We start from the raw sequence: 23,938 nt of genomic DNA on the forward strand, positions 1-23,938 counted from the left end.
GCCCCGCGCCTCCCGGCCCGACGGCCCCGCGCCGCCCCGGCGGGAGCCTCGCCGTCGGGGCACGGCGGCCGCCCCGCCGCCCGTCGGACCCCGCCCGGGACCGGGACCCGGGGCCGCGGCGGGGGCGCAGCGCCACCTAGCCCGGGCGCGGCGGGGGCCGCCGGTGTCCCCGGGACCGCGCAGCCCGTGCAGTGACACCGGCCCCGCCGCCCCGAGTTCCCCGGCGGGCAGCGTTAACGGGCCGGCCCTGCGCGGGGAGCCGCGGAGCCCAGGTTTGCCTCCTGCCGTCGTCTCGCAGGCTGCGATTTCTCCCGAGGGCCGGAGGTGACGGCAGGGCCGGCGCGGGGACACGGCGGCGGGGAGCGGGGCCGGGGTGGCCGCAGGGGGCACGGGGCCGGGGGCGCGCTGGCCGGGGCTGTGCCCCCCGCGCAGGGGGTGCCGTGGGGGGGGGCAGTCGCTGTGCCCCTCGGCAGCCTTGGGCGCCGCGTTTCGGCCCCGTTTTCAAGCCCTCGGGACGAGAAATTTGCTTTCAGATAAGATCCAAGGCTGTGCCGGGAGCCGCCCGTCCGGGCCCGCTCTGCTGCTGGAGAAAAGAGGCGGCGAGGGGCGCAGGGTGCCGGCAGGGTGCCCCCACCCCTCGGGCGTCCCCGGACCTGCGGCAGCCGCAGGTGAGGGCCCCGCTGTGCCTCCGCTGCCCCCTGCGGCCTGCAGCCCTCGCGGCACCGGCACTGCCGGGCTGCCGCTGCGGGCACCGACGGCGGTTACCGGGGGCAGGCTCAGACGCCCCGGTCCCGGCCCCGGCCCCGCTCCTTCAGCACCGCGAACAGCGGCGGGGGCGCCTCCAGCACCACGGACAGCGGCGAGGCCGGGCCTCCCCCCGCCTCCCCGCCGGCCCCTCTCCCCACCTGCCCTGCCTCCCTTCCAGCCTCCCCGCCCGGCCCTGCCCTCCCCTCCCGGCCCTCCCTTCCAGCCTCCCCGCTCTGCCTCCCTGCCCGCTGTCCCCGCGCTGCCTCCCTGCCCGCCCGCCCTGCCCCGACGGCGCAGTCCCGGGGAGGGAGGCGGGGCGGCCCGGCGGCCCATAAAGGCGGCGGCGGCGGCGGCGGAGCGCCGGAGCACGATGTCCCCGCCGGGCTCCCCGCCGCGGCCCCCGCGCCGCCCCGCCGCCGAGACGCGCAAGGTGAGCGGCGGCCCCCCCGAGGGCCCCGTCGAGGCCGGGCCGCCCTCACCGCCCCTTCTCCCCGCAGACCCTCAAGCCCCTGCTGGAGAAGCGCCGCCGCGCCCGCATCAACGAGAGCCTCAGCCAGCTCAAGGCGCTCATCCTGCCGCTCGTCGGCAAGGACGTGAGTGCCGCGGCCCCGGCCCCCCGCTCCCGGCCCGCCCCCGAGCCGCCCCCGCCGCTCCGTCCCGTCGAGCCCCTTCCCGCTCCCCGGCGCTGCCCGCACCCCCCTTCCCTGCCCGCCCGCCCCATCGGCGCCGCCCCGACCCAGGCCCGCAGCCACCGGCCCTGCCCTCCCTCTCCGCCCCCCCCCCCCGGCCCTGCTCGCCCCGGCGCCGGCCCCAGCCCGGCCCCCCCGCTCCTGTCCCGTGCCCGCCCCCTCCCGCCGGTGCCCGGTGCCGGTGCCCGCCGCTGACCCGCCGGCCCCGCAGAGCTCCCGCTACTCCAAGCTGGAGAAGGCGGACATCCTGGAGATGACCGTGCAGTTCCTCAAGGAGGTGCCGGCCGCGCCCTCGGCCCCAGGTGAGCCCCCGGCCCCCACCCGCCCCCGGGCCCCCACCCGCCCGGCCCGCCGCTGACGGCCGCCTCTCCGCAGAGCCCTCGGAGAGCTTCCGCGCCGGGTACCGCGCCTGCCTGGCCCGCCTGGGCGCCCTGCTGGCCCCCCCGCCGCCGCCCGCCGCCCGCCGCCGCCTCCCGGAGCTGCCGCCTCCCGCCTGCCCCAAGGCCGCCCCGCCGCCGCCCGCCGCCCCGCTCTGGCGGCCCTGGTAGCCCCCCGTGCATAGCTGTACATAGCCCTATTTATTTGTACAGACCCCAGGGACCCCCTTTGTACAAATAAACCTTTTGCCAAAGCTGCGCTGTGGTGCCTGGGGCACGCCGAGGGGAGCCCGGCTGGCCCCCAGCTGCCGTGGCACCGTGCCCCGGCTCAGGCCGCGTCCCTCCTGCCTGCAGCCCAGCCTGGCACCGCCGCCTGCCCAGGCCTCCCCCGGGAGCGGTGAAACGCCAGCGGCCTCCTGGCCGCCCGCGCTGGGCTCGGCCCCAGCAGCCGGCGTGGTCCGGCCGCAGCCACGGCCCCCCGGTAATTACCCGGGCAAGCTGCGGCACGGGCGCCTTGACGCAACGGCCTGGCAGCGCTCGCACCCCGCTCCTGCGTCAGGCCTGGGCCTGTCCCCGGCCTCGCACGTGGGCACGCGGTGGCCCTGCCAGGTCCCGGCCTCAGACGGTGGGCGCCTGGGAAGCTGCGTCCACCCCGTGGCCTCGGGGGAACCCCCAGGGGAGGCGCCGCATCCCCGCCAACCCCCTGTAATCTCCGGCTGCCCTGGCCCATCGCTCCCACCAGTTCCAGAAAGCTGGGCGTCCCGCGGGGCTTCCTCGAGCAGTGGGAACCACGAGGGCTGGGGAAGGAGGGGCACGGGGCTGCGGGTGGCCCGACGTGGCGTCCTCCTGCTCGGGCAGGTGCTGGCAGGTGTCCGCACAGGCCTGAAGGCTGCGGCCTCCCCGAGCCTCCTGCTCCGTGCAGGCAGAGCAGCGGCGCCTGACGGCACAGCACGGCCGTGTCCTGGAGCGGGCAGCTGAGCAGGGCAAGGTGGCACTGGGGCTGCAGCACCTCCGGGCAGAGCCGAGCCCCACGGCAGGGCTGTGCCTGGAGATCCGTGGGGCTGCCCGTGCCTGCAGGGCTTGTGGCTCTGGTGGCTCCTGGAGCAGGGACAGGCGGCTTGCTTCTGGTGCTGCTGGGAGCCTTTGGCCAGGGCTGGCCCGGCCCCGTGGCGCCGGCACCTGGCAGCTGGAGGGGGCCACAGTGGGGTTCCCTCGCTGGGCCCCCCTTCCTCCTGCAGCCACAGCCCCGCTGCCTCCTGGCCCCATGCAGCCCGGTGCCCATGGGCTGCTCGCCACGGAGCCGCAGCAGGGCCAGGAGAGCTGCCCGGGCACGCCGCAGCGGCTCCGCCGCCCACGGGGGCTCCCGGTGACGAAGCAGTTTTCGCTCAGCACTTCCAGGGTCCCGGCGCTGCCCGCAGCCGCCGGGGCTGGCAGAGAAGCTCCACGTGAGCGTGGGAAAGGAGCGGGTGTCGGCAGGGTGTCATGCCCCAGCCGCGCATGTGTCTGCCTGCCCACGGCGCTGGGTGCTGCCGGGAGCGGGCACGGGCACCCCGTGGTTCACTCGTGGGCCCTGGGTGCGCCCAGCGCGGCTGGGGGGGTGCGGGAGCCGGGGGCCGTGCGGGTGCAGAGCTCCCGGGCAGCCGGGGTCTCGCTGCCCGACCCGTGGTGGGGCCGCAGCCGGCTCCGGTGGCCCGGCTGTGCCCAGGCCGGCAGCAGGGCGCCTCTGCCCGCTCCCGGCCTCTGAAGCGCGGCGACCGTGTGGCTCCCGTGGGGCAGAGGGGTCCCGGGGCCCACCTGGGTGCCGGGCACCCGACGCTCACTGCAGGGCTCCCCCAGCTCCGGGCCGGGCCCCGTCCCGGGGACGGCGCTTTTAGGGCGCGGAGGGCTGGGGGGAAGGAGCTCGGGGCATCCCCGGCACGGCTCGGCCCGGGGGATTTGGGGGCTGTCACCCCGGGAGCGGCTCGGGGGTGCCCCGGGGCCGCCCGCCGGGGAGCACCGGGTGGGGCGGCGACGCCCGGGGCCCCCCGTGCGGCAGAGGCGTGCGGGGGGGGCACGCGTGGCACCGGCGGGGGGCTGCTGCCGCGGGGGGCTGCGCTGCGAGGCTCCGGGCCGTGGGCGCCGCCGGGTCCCCGGTCCCGGTCCCGGTCCCGGCCCCGGTCCCGTCCCGCCCCCCCCGCGGTGCCGGCGGCTCCGCCCCCTACGCACGGCCGGGGCGGGGCGGGGCGGGGCGGGGCCCGGTTCCGTTCCGCGCCGCCGCCGCCGCCGCCGCCCGCCGCCGCCGCCGCAGCGCCGTTGCTGGCGGGCGCCGGGGCCGCCCATGTCGGAGCGGGGGCGGGGCGGCCCGGGCCCGGCCACCATCCAGTCTCCAGGTAACGGCCGCGACCCCCGGTGCCGCCCGGTGCCGCCGCCCCGCCCGGTGCCGGTGCCCTTGGGCCGCCCTCGGGGGGCTGCGAGAGGCCGGGGGGGGCCGGGCGGGGCCGGGATGCGGGGGGGGCGGCGGGGGGCGGGCCGAGCCCAGCCCCGCCGGAGGCCGCGCCCCCGCCGCCGGTACCGGGCGGTTTCCAGGGCGACGGGCAGGAAGCGGCCGCCACGTGCTGACGTCGCGGGCATCCGGCAGCCACCGGCCATGGCGGGCGGGGGGGACCGGGGCGGCGGGGCGGGGGGCCGGCAGGGCCGGGGGGCGGCGGGCCGGGCCCCCCCGCGGCTGAGCGGTGCCTCCGCAGGATCATGCGGCCCGACGACGCCAACGTGGCGGGCAACGTGCACGGCGGCACCGTGCTGAAGATGATCGAGGAGGCGGGGGCCATCATCAGCACCCGGCACTGCAACTCCGGCACCGGGGTGAGCGGGGGCGGGGGCGCGCTGGGTGCCCCGCCCGCCGTAAGCTGCGGCTGGGCACCGGGGCTCCGCGGGTACCCCCTTCCTGCCGCCCCCGTGGCTGTGCGGCCGGAGCAAGGCGCGCGCTGCTCGCGCCGTCACCGAAGGGGAAGCGTGCGGGGGGGGGGGACGGTGGGTGCTGAGCCTCCGCCCGTGGGGTCCCCCGGGCTGTGGTGTCCTGGTGTCCCGCGACGGAGCGGGGCGTGCTCCGTCCTCCTCCTCCTCCCCTGGAAGCTCTGACCCCGCTGCTCCGCGCCCCCAGGAGCCCTGCGTGGCTGCGCTGGCGCGCGTGGAGCGGACGGACTTCCTCTCCCCCATGTGCATCGGCGAGGTGGCCAACGTCAGCGCCGAGATCACCTACACCTCCAAGCGCTCGGTGGAAGTCCAGGTCAACGTGATGTCCGAAAACATTTTGACAGGTAAAAGACTCCAGGCGGCACGCTGCTCCGCTCCCTTCGGGGCTCGCAGGTCGCAGCCCCCGCGCGTGGGCCGTCAGTCCTACAGGGGCTCGCGCCACGCCGCCCGCCCCGCTCCCGTGGAGACCAGAGCTGTCCCTGTATGGTGTGCGTGGGAGCGGCATCAGCGTCTGCCCCGTGTGCGGCTGTGCCGTGGGCTGGGGCTGCCCCAGCCCAGCCGAGCTCCTTCCCACGCAGGGCTCGGTGAGCAGGGCGGCGCTCCGTGCGGTGCTAGCGCCCGGCGCTGAGCTGTCTGCGGGGCTGCTGCCGGCGTGTCTGGGGGCTCGTGGCTGCCGCACCCTCACCAGAGCTGCGAGCCACCCCTGCGCAGCAGGGACGTGCGGCGGTCGGCCCCGGGGCCGTGCCGGCTGGTGGTGCTCGTCCCCAGGGTTATGCTGCAGGGGGATGCGGGCGAGAAGCAGCCCGTGCCCGCCAGGCGGCAGGTTGCTGCTGCAGCGTGCTGGGGGCGGCGGCCGTGACACTAGAGGGCTGCGCTCGCTGCGAGCATCCCTGTGTGCTGCGGCTCTTGCCGGGTGTTTCCGCAGGCCCAGCTGCTGGCAGAAGCCGTGGGACCGCAGCTTGGTCCCGATGCCCCCCGCCGCAGAGCCTGGGGCACCGCGGGGACCCCTCGCCATGCGTGGTGGCCGCTGGAGTGCGTGCCAGATTTTCTGTGCTTCCTCCCAGACAAAGAGGGTCTGCATCAAGACGCCCCATTGTGGCTTGGTGCAGCCTGCGCTTTTTTAGGACTCCAGTTTTTCTTTCGAGGAGATCTCGTGGTGTTGTCTCTGGGCGTGGGAGGAGAGGGCAGTCCCGGTTCAGATCCCCTTCTCCCAGCTGCCCACTGCTGGCCATGGGTCTCCTGCCGGTACGAGCGCAGCCGTGTTGGCAAACCCCAGGCTCCTGCGTTGGCTGTGCAGTGCAATCAGGGCTGGGAACACCTCCTAGCCCTCAAAGCTCTGGTGAAATAATTGCTATGAGCAAGGAGCCCGTGCTGAGCTTATCCCTTATAGCATCGGGCTGGGGCGGACAGCTCTACTCTTTTTTCTCCGCCCCAGACGAGAGCACTCTTCTTCAGCACAGGGCTTCAGCCCTGCAGGGGTTGTTGGTGAGGGCTGCGGATGTGCTGACTCGTGCTCCTAGCTTGCTGAAGATGTGCAGCTTTCTGCAGGAGCCTTTCCTCTCGTTTTGTCACCTTGCAACCCCCGGAGTGCTGGGGAAGACACGAGCTTCCAGCATCGTGCGCGGTCTCTTCAGCCCTGGCTCTCCCTGGAGTTGGCTCAGGCTCCTTCCCTTAAATCCGGAGAAGGAAATGGAGGAACTGAACCAAAACCAGCAGCCAGAAGTCGTTGAATGGTGTCTGCTTTCTCTTTCGTTTCCCACCTCCCTGTTTTAGATCGCCAGTTCCGAGAAGCAGCGCAGTGTGTGCAGGGCAAAGAGCGCGGCTTCCCGGAACGGCCGGGCGGGGGGCACGGGGGGGCTCCTCCAGCACCCGTGGGTGGGAGCGCGCGTCCGAGGGCTGCCGGGACACGGAGCACCCGTGGGCACCGGGCAGCGCGCTGGGAAGGGGCGGCACAGCTCTGCAGGCCTGTTGTGGTGCGGCTGATGAGTTTTGTTCAAAATCGGAATAATTTAGCGCACGCGGCTGGCTCGGAGCTGACAAAAGCCCTTCCCTGCGGTTGCCGTGGTTACTGGCTGGGCTCCTCGGGGTGGCTTTGCCGGGGTGTGCCGTGACAGCCGCGCCGGCAGCGCCGTGTTCCCAGGGCCGCCGCGCTCACGCTGCCCTCCCTCTGCCAGGGGCCAAGAAGGTGACGAACAAGGCGACGCTGTGGTACGTGCCGCTGTCCCTGAAGAACGTGAACAAGGTGGTCGAGGTGCCGCCCATCCAGGTAGGGCTGGCCGCCAGCACGGAGCGGGGGCAGAGCCAGCGCAGCCCTGTCCCCTTTGCTGGTGGGAGCGGGGCCCCCGCTGGCACACGGGGCCTTGTCCTGGTGGAGGGACGTTGGTGGAGGCATCGGAGCCATGTTGGGGCACAACGGCGTGACACATGCGCGTCCCCAGCCGGGACAGCGCTGCTCAGCTGCCCTCCATAGCTCCGCAAGGAGGTGCGTGCGGTATGATGAGCGTGCGTGCGGGGCTGGGGGGCTCGGGTCTGCTAACGGGCACCCGGCTGCTGCCCGTGGCCAGGGAGCGCAGGGGGTGCACTGAGCGTGCTTTTCCTTCCAGTACGCGCGGAAGGAGCAGGAGGACGAGGGGAGGAAGCGCTATGAAGAGCAAAAGCTGGATCGGCTGGAAACCAAGCAAAGGAACGGCGATGTGATCATGCCAGTGATCAACCCAGGTAACGCAGCCCCTGCTGGCAGCATGTGTCCTCGGGCCGTGTCTCCGTTCTTCCTGCGAGATCTGTCTTGGCTAAAGGAAGGTGGAAAGCATCTTTTATTTTCCCGAGTTTTCTGCTGCTGATACGCCTGAGGAGGAGGCGTTCTTTGGGCATTTGCAGTCCAGAGCAGGCAGCTCCTCCAGGCCTTGTGGTCCAGCGGGGAGGCAGAGGGACGAGCTTGGGCACAAAACTAGAGCAGCTGGCTGCAGCCGGGCTTCCGGAGCTCGCTTTAACAGAACCAGCTCTGCTCTGCTGCCTGCGTGTGCTCAGAGAGCTGCAGGAGCCACGGCTCAGGCCATCATCCTGGCTTGGTGGTGCCGCAGCTACCAGGGACCCCAAAAGCGTTTCTCGCAGAACTCGAATACCCACACCGTTAGTGCCCGTGGGGACAGGATGTCAGCTTCTTAGAATGCCAAATGTGCCTGGCTGCACATGGATGCGTGGGGACTGAACTGGGTCACCTCCGTGGTAACACATAATGAAAGCTGCTTAAATACCTTTTTTCCTTTGCTCTCCCTGCTCACAGATAGACAGACAAAAGGTAAGGCTGGGGCACGCTGGGTGGCGGGTGCTGCCGCAGGGAGCATCCCTGCTGCTGTACAGCAGTACGTGCCGCTGCCTGGGGGGGCGGGAGCAGAGACGTTGAAGCTGAGCAGAAAGCATGGTCCCCTTGAGACACTGCCAAACGCACACGGGTGAACGGGCCGGGTTTGGGAAACTTAGCTTCAGTTCGCGCAGTCGGTGACCGGAGGAGGAAAACCTTGCAGGTACCCTTGCGTTCAGTTAACTCCAGTTTGCTTTCAGGCTCCTGTTAACTTTGAAACAAAAAACAAACTGAGCTTGAATAAAATTTGTAGGCAAATAGCAGAGAGGTGGCGGTCCATCATGTGTTCAGTAGCCTGTGCGTTCAGGGCTTCTCAGGACTGATGTAGGTGTTTTGTCCTGGCTTGGAAGCACTTCAGTTTGCAGAAGCTGGCACAGCATCTTCCCCAGGGCGCGTGGGACGCTGCCATGGGTGGGCTGGCAGGCACCCGCCACACTGCGCTAACCCCTCCGTGTCTCTCTGTGAGCAGAGCCGCACACCGTGGGCTACAGCCAGTCCAGCCTGATCCACCTGGTGGGCCCGTCGGACTGCACGCTGCTCGGCTTCGTCCACGGAGGTGAGCGAGCGGCACGGCCGAGCCCTGGCACGGGGAATGGGAGGTGGCCGCATCCCGGGGTGTCCGCTCAGCGCCGCCCCGGCCCCACAGCTGGCGGGGTTTAGGCACCCGGCCTCCTGCCCACAGCAAACACGCTGCACGGCCGAATTTGAAGACCAGCAGCACGCCAAATCGGGTTATTTGGGGCGTAAGCAAGCGCTGCAGCAGGTGAAGCACCCTTTTGGTGAAGCACCCTCTCTGCCAGGAGTGAAGTGCTGCGCCTCCTGGGCTGCGGCAGCGCTGCCAGGTGCTCCTCTGCGCGTCGTTTCAGCACGTGCGCGCTTTGCAGCTGATACCTGGATCCCGTGTTTGGTGACAATTATAATGCACCATTTACTTCATTTTTAGCGTTTTGTGCTTGCAATCCCTAAGCAGTGCCTGATGGCACCGTGCATGGTAAGCGGCTCAGAGAGCCAGGAACGAGCCCCTGGGAGCATGGAGAATGGTAAATGGAGTAACAGGGTGAGGATAATTGGGGAGTGCAATTTTCTCATTACCTACAAAGGACTGTCTGTGTGTGTCTGAAACAAAATGAGCAGAGCTTTCAGCTCAGCAGTAATGGATTACCGCACCTGAAGCAGCATTTTTTATCTGTGCTGGTTACAGATGCAGTGATCTTCAGCACAGGGTGAGCATGTGAAACTTCTTTTTTTTTTAAATGAAAAAACCACCACATTTTATCAAAAATGGAGCAAGTGCAGACTGCACAGACTTTTGGCCACGTGAATCTTTTCAGATGGAAAACTTGTGCTGCTCCCTTGCCAGCAGCTGGTGTGTCCCCTGGGCCCACCAGCGGCTTTGGGGCTGGTGGGGAGCAAACCCCAGGGCTGGCCCCAGGGGATCCCTGCAGCCCGCTGCTGAGCACGGCGAGCCTCGTGGCTGCAGCATCTGCAGCAGGTAGATGCAATCGTACCTGGTTCAGCAGTGCCCTGAGAAGGCACAGACTGAGCGGTCAGACCAGCAGTGGGGCAGGGGCCATGGCCCCGTGCGGGCGGCTGCTGCTGCTGGGCACCGCGCGGGGAAGCACCCACAGCATCTGCGGCTCTGACAGCCCAGGCACAGGGACGTGTTTGTCTCCCCTTCCGAAGAACAGAGCTGAGATGCCACCAAACTTCAAGGTGTAATTAGCAGCTGTGAGGCCTAATTAGCACAAGGCAACAGATGCGGTAAGAAAAGCGGCACTGGCACCACGCTCTATTTTGAACGCAGCGCGAGTCACAGGATCCTGGAAAAATCCCACCAAAGCTGCGGAACGATGTCCGCTGTGAGGACGCAGCGCTAGGCCTGTGCTAGGCTCCCGCACGAGTCACCCGTGCCCAGGCACCTGCTCAAAAATACTTAAATCACCACGAGCGCACAACATTTTTCTGTTTTTGTGCTTGTCAGGCACCCCAAGCAGCCGGGCTGTTCGCAGTGGCAGTGCGGGGACGGCAGGCGGTGGCAGCCCTGCGGGGGGACGTGGGTTTCCCCCCGCTGCGTGCCCGGGGCAGTGGGGACAGCTCCCGGCCGTCCCTCGCCATCCTCAGCGCTCGTGGCAGGAAACGTGAGGGTGCCATCACAGAGCGTGCTGCTGCGGCAGGAAAATAAAACGTGCAGCGTGGTGGGCAAACCAGCAGTGACACGGCCTGGGGGGGGTCCGGGAACGAGCAAATGCCGCCTCCTTCCCGGGGTCTGTCACCGGCCGGCGCCCATAAAAATGGGCGGTTGCCATGGCGACTCCCCGTTCCCCTTGGGGCCGCCACCATCCAGGTCGGTGGAGGCGCGCGGGGCTCGTGCTGGCTGCCGCGGGAGGCCAGGGCATCGCCCCTCGCCTGCCTTCGGGAGGGGCGGCTTCCATTTATTTATATATATATGTATTAAGGAAACGCTGTTAAAAATAGAGCCTTCAAAGATAGTCAACACACTGCCGCTGTTTTCAAGATCCACAGGCAGTTAAATGTTGCATTCAGAAATATCTCTGCCACCAGATGTTGAGACTCATTTTCAGAGCCAGAGAGGGCTCTGTCTACGTTTAAAATAAGCCCAGGGAACTGACATAGTCAGACCGTTAAATCCTACAATTTTGTTGCCATCTTTCAAATTGCAAGCCTCGAATTATAAATACTGGGTATAAAAATTACTGCAATTTGCAGGAGTAATTTCCTCGGGGCTGGCAGCTCCGACGTGTGCGGTGAGGGGGGGCCTGGCGAGGGGCGAGCTGCCCGGGCAGGACGGGGGTCCTGAGCCGTGCACCAGCGAGCCGGGCGTGCAGGAGGCACAGGGCTGTGCAGGCCAGGCACGAGATCCCTTTGCTTAGCAGGAACAGACGGGCTTCTCAGAGGAAGCCTTTCAGGCTTTGTAGTCTTTAAGCTCCAAAATAAACGCTCTAGCTCTCGAATCCTCAGCCCTGGGCTGGTGCTGGCAGCCATCGGCACCGGGCCAGGGAGCCACAGCTCTGCCTCCTCCCGCAGGGGTCACCATGAAGCTGATGGACGAAGTTGCCGGGATTGTGGCTGCCCGCCACTGCAAGACCAACATCGTCACCGCCTCCGTGGACGCCATCAACTTCCACGAGAAGATCAAGAAAGGTCAGGGGGGTGCGGGGGGTGTGGGCAGCGGGGTCTCTGCCGGCCGCACGCCGCGGGGGAACGCCGTCCTGGTGAGCCTCGTGTGGCGCTCAGCTGCCCATGGGCCGGGTCCTGGTAAAGCACAAAAGAGCAGAACTCTGCAGCATCCCCTGCGTTGATGCAGAGAGACCTGGGGCAGGTGGCACCCGGTGCCTGGGACATGTTATTGGGCATCGAATTAATCTAGGGTGCCCAAAACTGAGTGGTGCTGGTGCGCGAGGAGCATCGCTGGGGCAGCCCCTGTGGGTAACGCTGGCGGCTGCGGCCTGGGGCTGAGCCCTGCCAGGGGCATCACGGGTCCCCCGTGGGCCCTGCCTGCATGTGGCGAGCTTTCTGCTCGCAGTTGCGGCCGCGGTGCCCTCGTGGGTGAACCAACCCTCTCCGCTCTGCAGGTAGCGTTATCACCATCTCGGGGCGCATGACCTTCACGAGCAATAAGTCCATGGAAATTGAAGTCTTTGTGGATGCCGACCCTTTTGTGGATGAGCCGCAGGAGCGATACCGTGCCGTCAGCGCGTTCTTTACCTACGTGTCCCTGAGCAAGGAGGGGAAGCCCCTGCCTGTCCCTCAGCTGCTGGTAAGAGCTCGCTTGGTGCACGCACAGCCCCGTGCTGCTCGGGCTTCTGAGCACAAATGTTCTGCTCTTTGCTGCAAGCACGGGAGGTTTCAGGCTTCCTGTTTATTAAACACTGAATATTTTACATACTTGGGCTTTTCATGTGATGCCCTCAGGGCTTTGTTGTCCAACAAAACCTCTTCCTCTGAATTGTTCAGCAGAAAAACATGAGCATAAATGAGCCTCACCAAGCCAGGCTTCGGGGTTGTTTTTTGTTTTTTAATTTCTTCTGGCTGAAAACTGCCAGCAAAGAGATTGTTTTTCCTTTCTCACAACTGAGGAAAATCTGTCGCTGGAGCTTCACAGCTTCCTCCCTCCCCGCGGTGACCCGATGGGTGCCCGCAGCCCCCGGCCCCGCCGCCCTCCTCTGGCTCCCGGATGCCGGCAGCACTGCGCTGACGCAGCGCTGATGGCAGGGAGTTGTTTCTTGATTAATATTTCATGCCGAGTAGGTCTCCTTCTGTTCCGTGCTCTGTGGCATTTTGGAGTATTTTGTGGGCTAATTATACATTAGCCATCCAAGCTGCGTTCCACGGAGCCGTTTTCCATCCCCGCTTCCTGCGGCAGGCGGCGCGGTGCCTCCCGCGCGCTGTGGGACGCGCGGCGCTGCCCAACGGCCGCGGGCTGGGGCTGGCTCCAACCCCACACGGCGCTGGCCAGGCCGGCAGCACCGCGGCTCCACCACCACGGTGCGAGTGCTGCCGCGGGGCTGCCAGTGCTCGAGGGCAGGATCTGGCCCGCTGCCCGGCAGGTTTCCCACCAGGCGCTCGTGTCCGAACGCTCGCATCCAACCCGTGTGCTGCCTCTGGCTCCGGCCCCAGCTGAAGTTGAACTTGGGAGATCTCTTTCTAAACTTCTGAATAATTTAGGGAATGCGTGTTACTGGAATGAAGTGTGCTGCTAGCTATTGGTCTGTTCCTGTGAATATGTCCTGGTGGGGTTTGGTGGCACCGCAGCAGTGCGGGGCTCCTGGTGTCCTCCCTCGCAGACAGGAGCTGAGCCGTGGGGAGCCTGGGCGTGAGACGAGGTTGTGCTCGTCCCTAACGGGGGTGCTGCCAGCTCCGTTATGCTCAGGCTGGGTTTCTCTGAGTGATGTCCTGAATTAAAGAGGTCACTGGACCGAGGCAGCCACGGCACCGCGGTCACGGGCAGCCCATGGTGTGGCAGCACGGCCATGCAGGGAGCAGGGGTCGCTTTTCTGTAGGGCTTTGACATCAGGGTGAGCCAAGTTTTCAGCTGTGATTGCGTTGCCTGTCCGAGCAGGCAGTCCGGGCAGAGCAGACAGAGTTGCATCTTCTTGCTGGCAGTAATTTAATTATTAATCTCTATTGTCCCAGTGGAGCTTAGAGTAATGCATCTTTAACGAGCTCTCAGAGGGAGCCGCGCTGTGCGCAGCGATGGCATTTCTTTTTTCTCTCTGCTGCGAGCTAACCTGAAGGGCATCCATGCTGGGGGCTCAGTGGCTGGCGGGGTGGGGGCTGCTTGGGGCCCCCCGTGCGGGGCACGTGGCTGCAGGGCTCGGGGTGAGCGGCAGCACGGGGCCAGCAGCCCAGGGCCGCAGCTTCTGGGAGCGCGACGCGGTGCGGTGCTGGTGGTGAGGGGTGCGACCTCGGGGCTGCCTTGCTGCAAGTGCCTTGCGGTAACCCTGAGTCATCTCCGGGTGTGGAAGCGTCCCTTGGCTGTGAAAGGAGCTCCCGCATCCGAGTGGCGTCCAGAGGCTACGGATGGCCAAGCCTGGGGCAGAGGGGATAGAACACGGTGCAAGGCTGATGTGGGACAATGTGGAACTGTCACAGCGAGGGGCCGTGAGATGAGGGTGGTGTCCCACCGTGGGCAGCGGGAGCAGCCGGCGGCGCCCAGGATGTGGCCAGGCTCCATCCGGCACCTCCCACGGACGGTGCTGTGGGCGCCGCTGACAGCTGGAAGGGAACTGAACTTATTGATCGAACAAAGTCCGTGTAAACTTGCCCACGCATCAGATCTGCCCGTTCAGATCCTAATTAAGCTAATGTTCATGGCTTTGCTTTCTTTCGGTTACTGCCAGACGGAAACCGAGGACGAGAAGAGGCGCTTTGAGGAAGGGAAGGGGAGATACCTCCAAACAAAAGCCAAGAGACAGGCGCAGATGCAGCAGGCTGCCCAGCACTGATCTCCGACCCGGACCAAAGCGCTCGCAGGAGAGCCGCGCGCTGCTCAAGTATTCACTCGGCCAAACCTCCAAGTTCCCATTCGTGTTGTGTTACGTGTGCGGGGCCTCGTGCGCTGCCGCTGCACCGTGCCATGCCGCAGGAGCGGGCTCGAGCAGAGCCGGTGTTCTGGGTGCACCGCAGCCTGGCCCATGGTGCCGCAGCGATGCCACCAGCGAGCTGCCGCTGGGTTTACCACCCTCGCCCCACGTATTAAACAGCTTAAATGCTCCAGAAAGCCTCTGGGATCTGCCTGGCTCTCGGGAGCATTTGCATCGGTTTGTCATTGAGCCCCAGAGCCCTGGTTTGGGGGTTTAATCCCCTCAGTGAAACTCCTGCCCGCACCGCAGTGGCGCGCACGCACGTGGCAGCACAAGGGACGCACGAGGCCCCGAGTCTTTGTGAAGCTGTGTTAAACTTACAGTATGTCCTAAAAATGTACACCAAAGCTTATTTATGATACTTGCAACTATAAATGCGACCGAGTATTGTATTGAATGTCTCAGCCCCTTCCATTGACAGCCCTAGGTAGTATCTCCGTGCGCATCTAAGTTATTTGAGGAATACTGTGACATAAATAAAGTCTGTCATCTCTGACTGAAATAAAGGGGGTGTCACTTTTTTCCTGAAGCGGCGGCACGGCTGGCTTAAGAGCTTATTCCAAACCCTCGCTCTGAGCTGCAGCTGCGCTGGCTGCCGAGCGCGTTCAGCTCCGTGCTGACATTTCCCCGCTCCCCGTAATCCCCGGGGGGCTCGCAGCCCCCTGCCCTGGGGGGGGGGGGGGGACCCCGGGCCGGCTCCCCCTTGTCTCCCCACGGGGGCCGCGGGGCCGGAGTCGCTGCCTGCGCCGGGCGGGGGGTCCGGGGGTGGCCTCGCAGGACGCCGGTGGCAAAACCGGGCAGGGGGCTGCGGCCCCCGGGGAGGGGGCGTTGGGGGGCGTCCAACGGACGGGGTCCAGGGACGAAGCCGCCGTGGCCGCGCCCGTCCCCGCGGCCGTCCCCGCGGCCCCGGGGGCGCTGCGGGGGATGCTCGGGGGGGCGGGGGCCGGGGTCCGCTCCGTGCCCGTGCCCGTGCCCGTGCCGGCGCGGCGGGCGGTGCCGAGACATGCGCTGTGCCGCCCGCCGCGGCCCCGGCTGGGCGCTCGGCTCGGCGCGGCGCGGCTCGGTGCGGGAGGCAGCCCCGCGGCGGGGCACGGCGCCGCCGAACCGGGCGGAACCGGGCGGAACCGGGCAGCGCTGCGCCCGCGGCGGGCAGGTAGGGGCGGGGCGGCACCGGCACCGGCACCGGCACCGGCGTCCTTCTGCCGCCGGGCTGCCCCCGCCGTCGGGCAACCGGGGGCGCGGGGCGCAGGAGCCGCGCCGGGGAGCGCGGGGCGCCGCTCCGGGACCGGGCGGGACCGGCGGGGCCGCGGGCGGGCGAGGGGCAGCGGGAGCCGGGGCCGGGGGGGGGGCGGCGCCGGCGCCCCTCGGGCAGCCCCCGGGGAGGCAGCTCCGGCTCCGCCCGACGGCGCCTCCCGGCTCCGGGGCGCCCGGGGAGGCCGAGCCCTGCGGGCGGAGCGCCGGGACCCGCCGGGGCGGCGGGGGCGAGCGCGGGGCTTCGGGCCGTGGAGCCGCCGCCGAGGACGGGCCGTCCGCGGGGCTTCCCGCACGGCGGGGGCCGCCGAGCCCCCGGGGCGCTTCGCGCTGCCTCCCCCGCAGCCCGGCACCTCCCGAGACGCGCGGCGGGGGGATGCGGAGGGCCGGGGTTACATAAGAGCGGGTGCTTTCCCCCTCCTCTGCCTCCTCTTCCCTCCTCCTCTCTGCCCCCCGCGCCGTGCAGCGCCCCGGGGGCAGCCCCACGCGGGGTCTGTCTCGCGCGGAGGAGCAGCCCCTGCGCGGCCCGCGTGGCCGGAGCCCCGGGGAAGCTCCCGGACACCCCACGGACGCGGGGAGCTTCCCCGGGGCACCGTCCGCGTGGGCCGTGGGCTTCCCTCGGCAGCACAGCAGGCTCCGGAGGCTGTTTTTCCTGTAGTTATTTTTAAGAAAGAAAATCCTCGTCTTTTAATGGGAAGCCCAGAATAGCTCCCGGCGTTTGGCAGCCGTGTGATGCGGCTCGTGGGTGCTGTGCGGGGCTGTGCCCCGTGGGCAGACCCCGCAGGAGGGGTCCCTGACCCCCGAGCATCTCGCTGGCCGGCACGGCACGGGGCTGTGGGCAGCTTCCCGCTCCGGGGGCGAGGAGGTTGTGTCAGCAGCGCCGTGGCTGCCAGCTTGCTGCTTCTTCCCGAGGAGTCTAATTATAGCTGCGAGACTGCGGTGCCTCCTCTCCACCCGCTAACGTGCCCGTGCCGGAGGCCCTCAGGCACATCCTTGGTGGGGAACGGCCCTCGGGCGAGCGTTCGTGGGGACGCGGCGGCACCACGGGGCACCCGTGGGGTGCTGACAGCCTGCGCTCGCTTGCAGGTGCTGGGCTCGGCGGCACCCAGAACCAGCCTCGATGGACCGTGGTGCGCCCTAGGATGCCTGCGGCTGCGGCCCCGCAGCGCCTCGCCAATGGTGCCGCGTCCCTCCACCATGCGTGATGAGCAGCGGCTGCCCGGCAATGCGGTAGCCTGGCTGGCGTGCGCCGGGGTCTCGCTGCTCGCCAACGCCTGGGGCATCCTCAGCATCAGCGCCAAGCAGAAGAAGTGGAAGCCGCTGGAGTTCCTGCTGTGCTCCCTGGCCGGGACCCACATCCTCAACACCACCATCCCCATCACCACGTACGCGGTGGTGCAGCTCCGGCGGCGGCGCTCGGGCTACGAGTGGAACGAGGGCCTCTGCAAGGTCTTCGTCTCCACCTTCTACACCCTCACGCTGGTCACCTGCTTCTCCGTCACCTCCCTCTCCTACCACCGCATGTGGATGGTCCGCTGGCCCGTCAACTACAGGTACCGCGGCTTTGCCTGCCCTGTGCTGCGTCCCCGGGCACGCTTCAGTGGCTGTGCCAGCACCTGGGGAGGGGCTGAGAGCCCTGGCACGCAGGCCCCACTGTGCTGAGCATGTCGGGGGCTCTGCCCCCTCTCCCCAGGCTGAGCAACACCAGGAAGCAAGCCGTTCACACTGTGATGGGGATTTGGATGGTCTCCTTCATCCTCTCCACGCTGCCGGCGGTGGGGTGGCACGACACCACCGAGCGCTTCTACGCCAGGGACTGCCGCTTCGTCGTGACGGAGATCGGCCTGGGCTTCGGCGTCTGCTTCCTGCTCCTCATCGGGGGCAGCATGGCTGTGGGCGCCGTCTGCATTGCCATCGCCCTCTTCCACACCATCTGGGGACGGCGGGGCCCCGACGCCAGCAGGAACCGCTTCCACGTGCCCACCATCGTGGTGGAGGACGCCCAGGGCAAGCGGCGCTCCTCCATCGACGGCTCCGAGCCCATCAAGACCTCCCTGCAGATCACCTACCTGGTCACCGTCATCGTCCTCATCTACGACGTCCTAATGGGCTTCCCGGTGCTGGTGAGTGCCACGGGGACGGGGCGGGGGCGCGCGGGGGCCGCTGGTGACGTGCCGGTGCTGCAGGTGGTGAGCGCCGCCAGCCTGCGCTCGGACGCCTCCTCTGACTGGATGGTGCTGTGCCTCATCTGGTGCTCGCTGGCACAGTCCCTGCTCCTGCCCCTCTTCCTCTGGGCCTGTGACCGCTACCGTGCCGACCCGCGCGCCGTCTGCGAGAAGTGCCGCGCCGTCCTGGCCAGTGACGATGGGGACGAAGGTGGGGTGCGTGGCGGGGAGGGGTGCGTGCTGGGGACAGGGGTTGCCCAAAATGACAGCGGACCCGTTCCTGGCAGAAAGCAGCCTGGAGGGTGCTGCGGCTGGCGAGCTGGTGTACGACCGCCCCTACGAGTACGGCTGCGCGGCCGAGGTCCTGGCGCTGGACCCCGTCGCCAAGCGTGACTTCTCGGCGCTGGAGCGGGGCCTGCCCCCAGTGAGCCCCGCCAGGACGGAGCCGGGGGACCGCATGCAGTACCTGCAGGTAAGGGGCTGCCCGCGGGCGGGGCGGCGGGGGCCGCAGCACCCGGCACTGACGGCGGTGCCCCGCAGGTGCCCCCGCTGCGGCGGTTCTCCCACGACGAGACGGACCTGTGGACCAGCAGCCAGGTCGCGGCCTACCTGCAGCGCTGGGGGGCCGGCGGGGAGGTGGCGGGGCTGGCAAGGCTCCTGGCCCCCCGCCGCGACCGGCCCCGCCACGGCTTCGTCCCCTGCCCCGAGGAGCAGCTCGCCTACCGCCACCGGCGCCGCTCCGCCGACAGCCTGGCCTCCCTGCTGCACGTCCCCGGAGAGGGCCTGCGCCTGGCCGACCTCCGTGGCCTCGGCGGCGAGGAAGGGGCCACCGGGAGCCCGGGGCGCTCGGCCTCGGTGGCCCTCCTGCCCGTGGCCGCACCGCAGCAGGCCGGCCTGCTGTCCGCCTTCCCGCTGGCCACCCTCCAGCACGAGCCCCGGGCGCTGCCGGGCCCGCCGGGTGCCCTCGCCGTCCCCGGGCCGCGGCTGGCCCCCGAGGACCCGGCGCGGCTCTTCGCCCCGCGGCCCGCCGAGCGCTGCGGGGGCCGGGCGCTGCGGCCAGGCCTCGGGGACGGCGGCCGGGGCAGCAGCAGCAGCCTCCTCAGCTCGCCGTCAGCCTCCTCGGGGTACGTCACGTTCCTCTCGGGGTCCATCGGATCGGCCTCGTAGGGCCCGGACAGGACGGGACGGGACGGGACGGGACGGGACGGGATGGCCGTTACTGGACAGAATGGGCTGGGCGTTATGGCACGGAACGGGACTGAACAGCACGGGACAGAACGGGCCGTGCCGTGTGTTACAGGCCGTGCGTTACGGGACAGAACGGGCCGAGCCGTGCGTTACGGGCTGTGCGTTACGGGCCAGGACAGGCCCTGCCTGCTGCACGCCTGGCAGCCCCGGTGCAGCCCCCCCGCAGCCCGGGGCAGGCGGGTCCCGAGGGTCGCCCCGGGCCGCTCGCCGCCCCACGGACTGCTCTACCGGACGCTTTTTTTAATTTTATTTTCCAGTTTTCAATAAAAAACCACGCGCAGAGCTGCGGGCCGTGACGGGCGGGGCGGGGCGGGGCGGGGGGGCGAGGCCACGCCCACCGGGCGGCGGCGGCTCCGCCCCGGCGAGGGCCGGAAGCGCTCTCGCGAGAGCGGCGCCGTTGCCCGGGCGACGGCGGCGGGGCGGGGCGGGGCTCTCGCGAGAGGCGCGCGGTGCGCGCGCGGCCGTTGCCCGGGCGACGCGGGGCGGGGCGTGCCGCCAAGATGGCGGCGGCGGCGGCGGCGGGGCGGTGGCGGCGCGGGCGGCTGGGCCGGGAGGCGCGCGCCAGCCTGGCCGCCTTCCTGCTCGGCGCCTCGGTGGCGGCGCTGCCGCTGGCGCTGGGCTCCCCGCCCGCCCTGCTCGCCGCGCCCGGCCTCCGCGGCCGCCTGGCGCTCGCCCTGCACGTGGCGGCCGTTAACGGGGCGCTGCTGCTGCTCTACCCGCGGCCGCTGTACAAGGTGGGCGCCGGGGCACCGGAGGGGGGGGAGGGAGGGCGGGGGGGGCACCGGGGGCAGCGCCCTCCCTGCGCTCTGCTTGCAGATCGCCGTGCGCGCCGGCTTCCTGGGCTTCGCCTTCGGCTGCGGGCTGCTGCTGAGCGCCGGGCGCTCCGCCTGGAGGCACTTCGGGTGGTAAGGGCGGCGCCGGGAACGGGAGCGGGCACGGGGGTGGGACGGCGCCGGGAACGGGCGCCGGGACGGGCACTGGGGTGGGGAGGGTCGGGCACCGGGACCGGGCACCGGGACCGGGCACCGGGACGGGGCGGGACGGCACCGGGAACGGGCACGGGGGTGGGTACCGGACGGGCACCGGGACCGGGCGCCGAGGTGGGTACTGGGATGGCACCGGGGTGGAGCGGGCACCGGGGTGGGACAGAACTGGGACGGGGCAGCACGGCACCGGGATGGGCCCTGGGGCAGGCACCGAGCGGGGCGGGACGGGCACCGGGACGGGCACCGGGACGGCACCGGGTTGGGGTCAGACACCGCGGCGGGTACCGGGACGGGCCCCGGGCGGTCAGGGTGTGGCGGGGCCCCTCCGGGACCGCGTGCCGTGCGGACGGCCCGGTGCCGGCCCTGCCCTGCCCGCCCCGCAGGTACGTGTGCTCGCTGTCGCTGTTCCACTACTCCGAGTACCTGGTGACCGCCATCAACAACCCGCGCAGCCTCTCGCTCGACTCCTTCCTGCTCAACCACAGCTTCGAGTACAACCTGGCCGCGCTCTCCTCCTGGGTCGAGTTCACCCTCGAGAAGCTCCTCGTGCCCGGTCAGCCCCGCCGCGGGGTTTTTTTGGTGGGGGGGGGCATCCTCCTTCCCCACAGCAAGGGCTGCTGGTGGCGTAATGGAAAGCCAGGCTTTGCGTGGGGCCCCAGCCCGCCGGCACCTCTTTGCTTTCCCTCAGCGTTACGCCTTAAAGCCAGGCGCTCCCTCCGTGCCTGATTCCCTTTAGAGCAACCCGCCCTGAAGGCTTCGATGCTCCTGTTTGATCCTTTTAGGGGGCAAAGACCTGATGCTCTTCTTGTTGCACAGTGATAGCACACTGAGCAAAACCCGTGTTTTATTTGTCGCCTTGCTTTGGGACGGGGAAAGCCCCAGCGCCCCCAGCCCAGCCCTGGTGTCGGTCCCGCCGCTGTCCCGTGGGTTCGGGAGCACACGAGGCCCTCGCTCGCCCTTCCCCGGCTCCTCGCCCTGCCTGCAGCGCGGTAACCTGCTCGGAGCTGTTGTGACCGGCGCTTCTTCGCTTGCAGAAATGAAGCAGATCACCTGGCTGAGTACTGTGGGGTTACTGATGGTGATCTTTGGGGACTGTCTGAGGAAAGCCGCCATGCTCACAGCTGGCTCCAACTTCAACCATATTGTTCAGAATGAGAAATCGGACACTCACACTTTGGTGACAAGCGGGGTGTATGGGTGGTTCCGGCACCCGTCTTACGTGGGATGGTTTTACTGGAGTATTGGAACACAGGTATTGTGTGCAGCGCCCCCGGCTGCTTTCCCCTTATGACCTGCTTATTTCTTCGTGCTTCCCCAGCCCTGTATGCGGTAGAAACCTCGGGCTGTCAGCTGCGGGGCCCCGGGTGTGGGTGGTGACACGGTCTGCTTTCCACCAGCACTCTCGTAGCTGGGAGTCACGAAACTGCTGGCCTGTGAGCGCCTGCCCCGCGTGCTGGCTGGGGAGACCTCGCCTTAACTGTCTCTGTGAGACGAGCAGAAGCAGTGGAGCCTGGGCATGAGCTGGGATGCTTGCAGGGGCTCGTGGCGTGACCCACTGCTAGCCGCAGGACCTCAGAGCTTCCAGGGTGTGTCCAGAGTCTCCTTTCATTTTTGCTGCCAAAACGTCTTCCACTAAGCAGCCAGACTCGGCCTCACTCTTACCAAAGACCGGTACTGTGCAGGACTGGTAACAAAAACTTGCTTTCAGAGTGCCTAAGGCCCTGGGCGGGTAACCAAAAGGTGAACTCGAGGCTGGCCGTGGTGGAGCTGTAACTCAGTGCTACCTCCGTTCTGCTCTTCTCGTGGTTGACTGGTCGTCGGCATTTTTTGTATCTCTTTAGAGAGAAACCACGAATTCTGCATGCAGAGCAGCCTGGCCGCCTACAGGCGTGAGCCCAGAGCTGGTGCTCGGCTCCCAGCTGGGGTGGCAGGGGCAGGCAGGTGCCTGCAGTCTGCCTCCTTCCAAGCACTAATTCCACCGGAGAATGCAATTCTCCACAGGTTCTGGGGATTTCTTGTTTTGTTGCAGAGCTTGTAGACCTCACATCCGAAATTTCTTTTGACCGTGAAAGCTGACTTCAGTACCGGGGGCGGAGGGCAGCATAATTTCTGGGGGAGCCCGGGAGGTGCCGGAGCTGCCAGGGCGTTAACCGCTGGTGTCTGTTGGCAGGTGTTGCTCTGCAATCCCATCTGCGTGGTTGGCTACACGCTAGCGTCCTGGCGGTTCTTCAGGGAGCGGATAGAGGAAGAGGAGATCACGCTCATTCACTTTTTTGGGGAGGAGTATCTGGAATACAAAAAGAAGGTGCCGTCAGGTCTCCCTTTTATTAAAGGAGTCAAAGTGGAACTGTAACGCCGGCAAAACTGGACTGGTGGAGAAAGCCTCCAGCTCCGGACGCTGTAGGTCGAGGAACTATGCATAGTGCTGGCGCCAAGCAGCCTGTTCCCATTTCCTGGCTGTCCACTAGAAGCTCGCTGAGGGCTGCAGGGCCTGGCAGCCTTCCAGGTAACTAGGAGATCAGAAGCACGTTCATCCTCCTTGAGATAAGAGTCCTTCGTCGCACATTCAGGGATCCTCCGGATAACTTAGCCTATAGCAATCCTACCGAGAAATGATCCTCCCGCCTAAAGCTGCTGAATTGTACTGAAACTCACTGGGACTGGTTCTTCTGGAGAATGAGCTTTGCCCTTCCACCCCTGCGCTGGAAACGTGCTGGTGGGAATGCTGTTCCTATGGCGTAGCTGTCTTTTAAAGCTTTTTGACCTTACAAGCCAGACAGCACAGCTTTAATCTCTGGAGGCGTGGTCCTGCAAGCCCCGGGCTGGTGCTTGGACAGCTTGCAGGAGCAGGCCTCTCTCTTTGGGCTCGTCAGACGCTCGGGTCTGCGGGACGTCGGCTGGCTGGAAAGCTGTCAGCGTGCTGCAAATCAGGTTTCCCCCGGCCGCCGCGTTAACAGGGAGCCTCTGCAGCCGCTCCTGGCACCCGCGAATTGCTGGCGCCTCCAAGCCATGCGGCAGAAGAGCTGGGTCTCGGGGCCCTCGGTTACTGCCCTGCCTTCAGGAGCCACCGCCCGGCTGCTGCTTTCCCAAGTCTGTTCCGTCCACGCAGACAGTGCTCTTCTGAGACCTGCTTCCAAATCACGCTGCTTCCTGCCCTGCCAGGCGTCTTCGCTGGCCGGCTCTGTCCCGCAGAGATCCCAGGGCTTGGGGTTGGAGAGTCAGGAGAAGGACTGCAGCTGGCGAGCTTGCAAAGAGCTTTAGCGCTTCAGATCCTTGCCTGGTGTTGGAGGGAATCTGGGATGTCGGTGTGAGCAGGAGAAGCTTCCAGGGAAATTCTCTAAACAAAAGGTTTGGCTAGCTAATGCTATTTTAAACATTACCATTTTGGAAATGGTTCCTATTCAGGCTTTGTGGTATGATTTATTCTGTTGTTATATACCAAAGAGGTTCACCGTTTTCTTGGGTTTTACATAATTCTTCCTTGCTGGAATGGAAATGAGCTGCTTGTCAGTACACGCTTCGGGCTTGCAGTATTCCTTGAAGATACTGTGATTCAGCTCAGGAAAGAGGGCACTGGTGGAAATTGCTTTTGTGATTTTTTTATTAAAAAAAAAAACAACAAACGTTGCCAACTTCTGTCTGGTTGTTATTTGGGATCTCTTGAGGTGATGGTGACAACATCAAAGCTGGAATTCTTAATTTTATACCTCCCAAAGGGTTTTCAGTACACTTCAGTGTTACACTGAAGTATGATCATGACTTTCGGTAACTTGTGGAACTGCATAGCCAGAGAAATAGGGGCAAATTCTTAGTCTCTACTTGCTTAACCTATGTGGAATCCTTTCTTCTCTAGGTTATGCTTTATACTACAGAGTACTTTCTGCACTGAATATTGGCTTAAAGCATTCACTGATAAGTTGTCTTTCCCTGTTTCTAGCTTGGAGGGAAAGAACAAACATGAAAATATAACAACCAGGTAGTGTCGATTTCTCTGCGTAGTTATTTGTGGGCTCGTGTTCAGACTTTGCAGTAGAGGCGCCTGCGATGCGCTTCCCACG

The 23,938-nt window shown here is 67.0% G+C and overlaps 4 protein-coding genes across 8 annotated transcripts; all 4 read left to right on the plus strand.

Moving 5' to 3' along the window:
• The first annotated feature begins 1,117 nt into the window (after positions 1–1,117).
• LOC121058439 (transcription factor HES-2-like) lies at positions 1,118–1,984 on the plus strand. Its single transcript, XM_040533994.1, has 4 exons — positions 1,118–1,177; positions 1,245–1,340; positions 1,648–1,738; positions 1,812–1,984. Exons 1-4 carry the CDS (start codon positions 1,118–1,120, stop codon positions 1,982–1,984), a joined length of 420 nt encoding a protein of 139 aa, XP_040389928.1.
• A 1,093-nt stretch (positions 1,985–3,077) lies between these two features.
• ACOT7 (acyl-CoA thioesterase 7) lies at positions 3,078–14,727 on the plus strand. Its single transcript, XM_040533995.1, has 11 exons — positions 3,078–3,258; positions 3,915–4,182; positions 4,537–4,654; positions 4,953–5,109; positions 6,940–7,031; positions 7,369–7,483; positions 8,049–8,063; positions 8,596–8,682; positions 11,172–11,288; positions 11,720–11,904; positions 13,988–14,727. The coding sequence occupies exons 1-11, from the start codon at positions 3,078–3,080 to the stop codon at positions 14,090–14,092; spliced, it is 1,440 nt and encodes a 479-aa protein (XP_040389929.1). The 3' UTR covers positions 14,093–14,727.
• Positions 14,728–15,334: 607 nt separating this feature from the next.
• On the plus strand, positions 15,335–19,176 carry GPR153 (G protein-coupled receptor 153). 5 transcript variants are annotated; one of them, XM_040533601.1, is made up of 6 exons: positions 15,335–15,383; positions 16,568–17,034; positions 17,175–17,604; positions 17,668–17,857; positions 17,934–18,118; positions 18,187–19,176. In XM_040533601.1, exons 2-6 carry the CDS (start codon positions 16,658–16,660, stop codon positions 18,811–18,813), a joined length of 1,809 nt encoding a protein of 602 aa, XP_040389535.1. In that variant the 5' UTR covers positions 15,335–15,383; positions 16,568–16,657; the 3' UTR covers positions 18,814–19,176. The 5 variants fall into 5 exon arrangements, with proteins under 5 accessions (XP_040389535.1, XP_040389534.1, XP_040389533.1 ...); XM_040533600.1 differs by lacking the exon at positions 15,335–15,383 and adding an exon at positions 15,940–16,477 and having other exon boundaries at positions 17,749–17,857; XM_040533599.1 differs by lacking the exon at positions 15,335–15,383 and adding an exon at positions 15,946–16,477.
• A 213-nt stretch (positions 19,177–19,389) lies between these two features.
• ICMT (isoprenylcysteine carboxyl methyltransferase) lies at positions 19,390–23,863 on the plus strand. The gene is made up of 5 exons (XM_040533621.1): positions 19,390–19,628; positions 19,711–19,799; positions 20,264–20,433; positions 20,915–21,132; positions 22,051–23,863. Exons 1-5 carry the CDS (start codon positions 19,395–19,397, stop codon positions 22,231–22,233), a joined length of 894 nt encoding a protein of 297 aa, XP_040389555.1. The 5' UTR covers positions 19,390–19,394; the 3' UTR covers positions 22,234–23,863.
• Positions 23,864–23,938: the final 75 nt, after the last annotated feature.

Source organism: Cygnus olor, chromosome 21 (assembly GCF_009769625.2).
Source record: "Cygnus olor isolate bCygOlo1 chromosome 21, bCygOlo1.pri.v2, whole genome shotgun sequence".
Lineage (NCBI taxonomy): Eukaryota > Metazoa > Chordata > Aves > Anseriformes > Anatidae > Cygnus > Cygnus olor.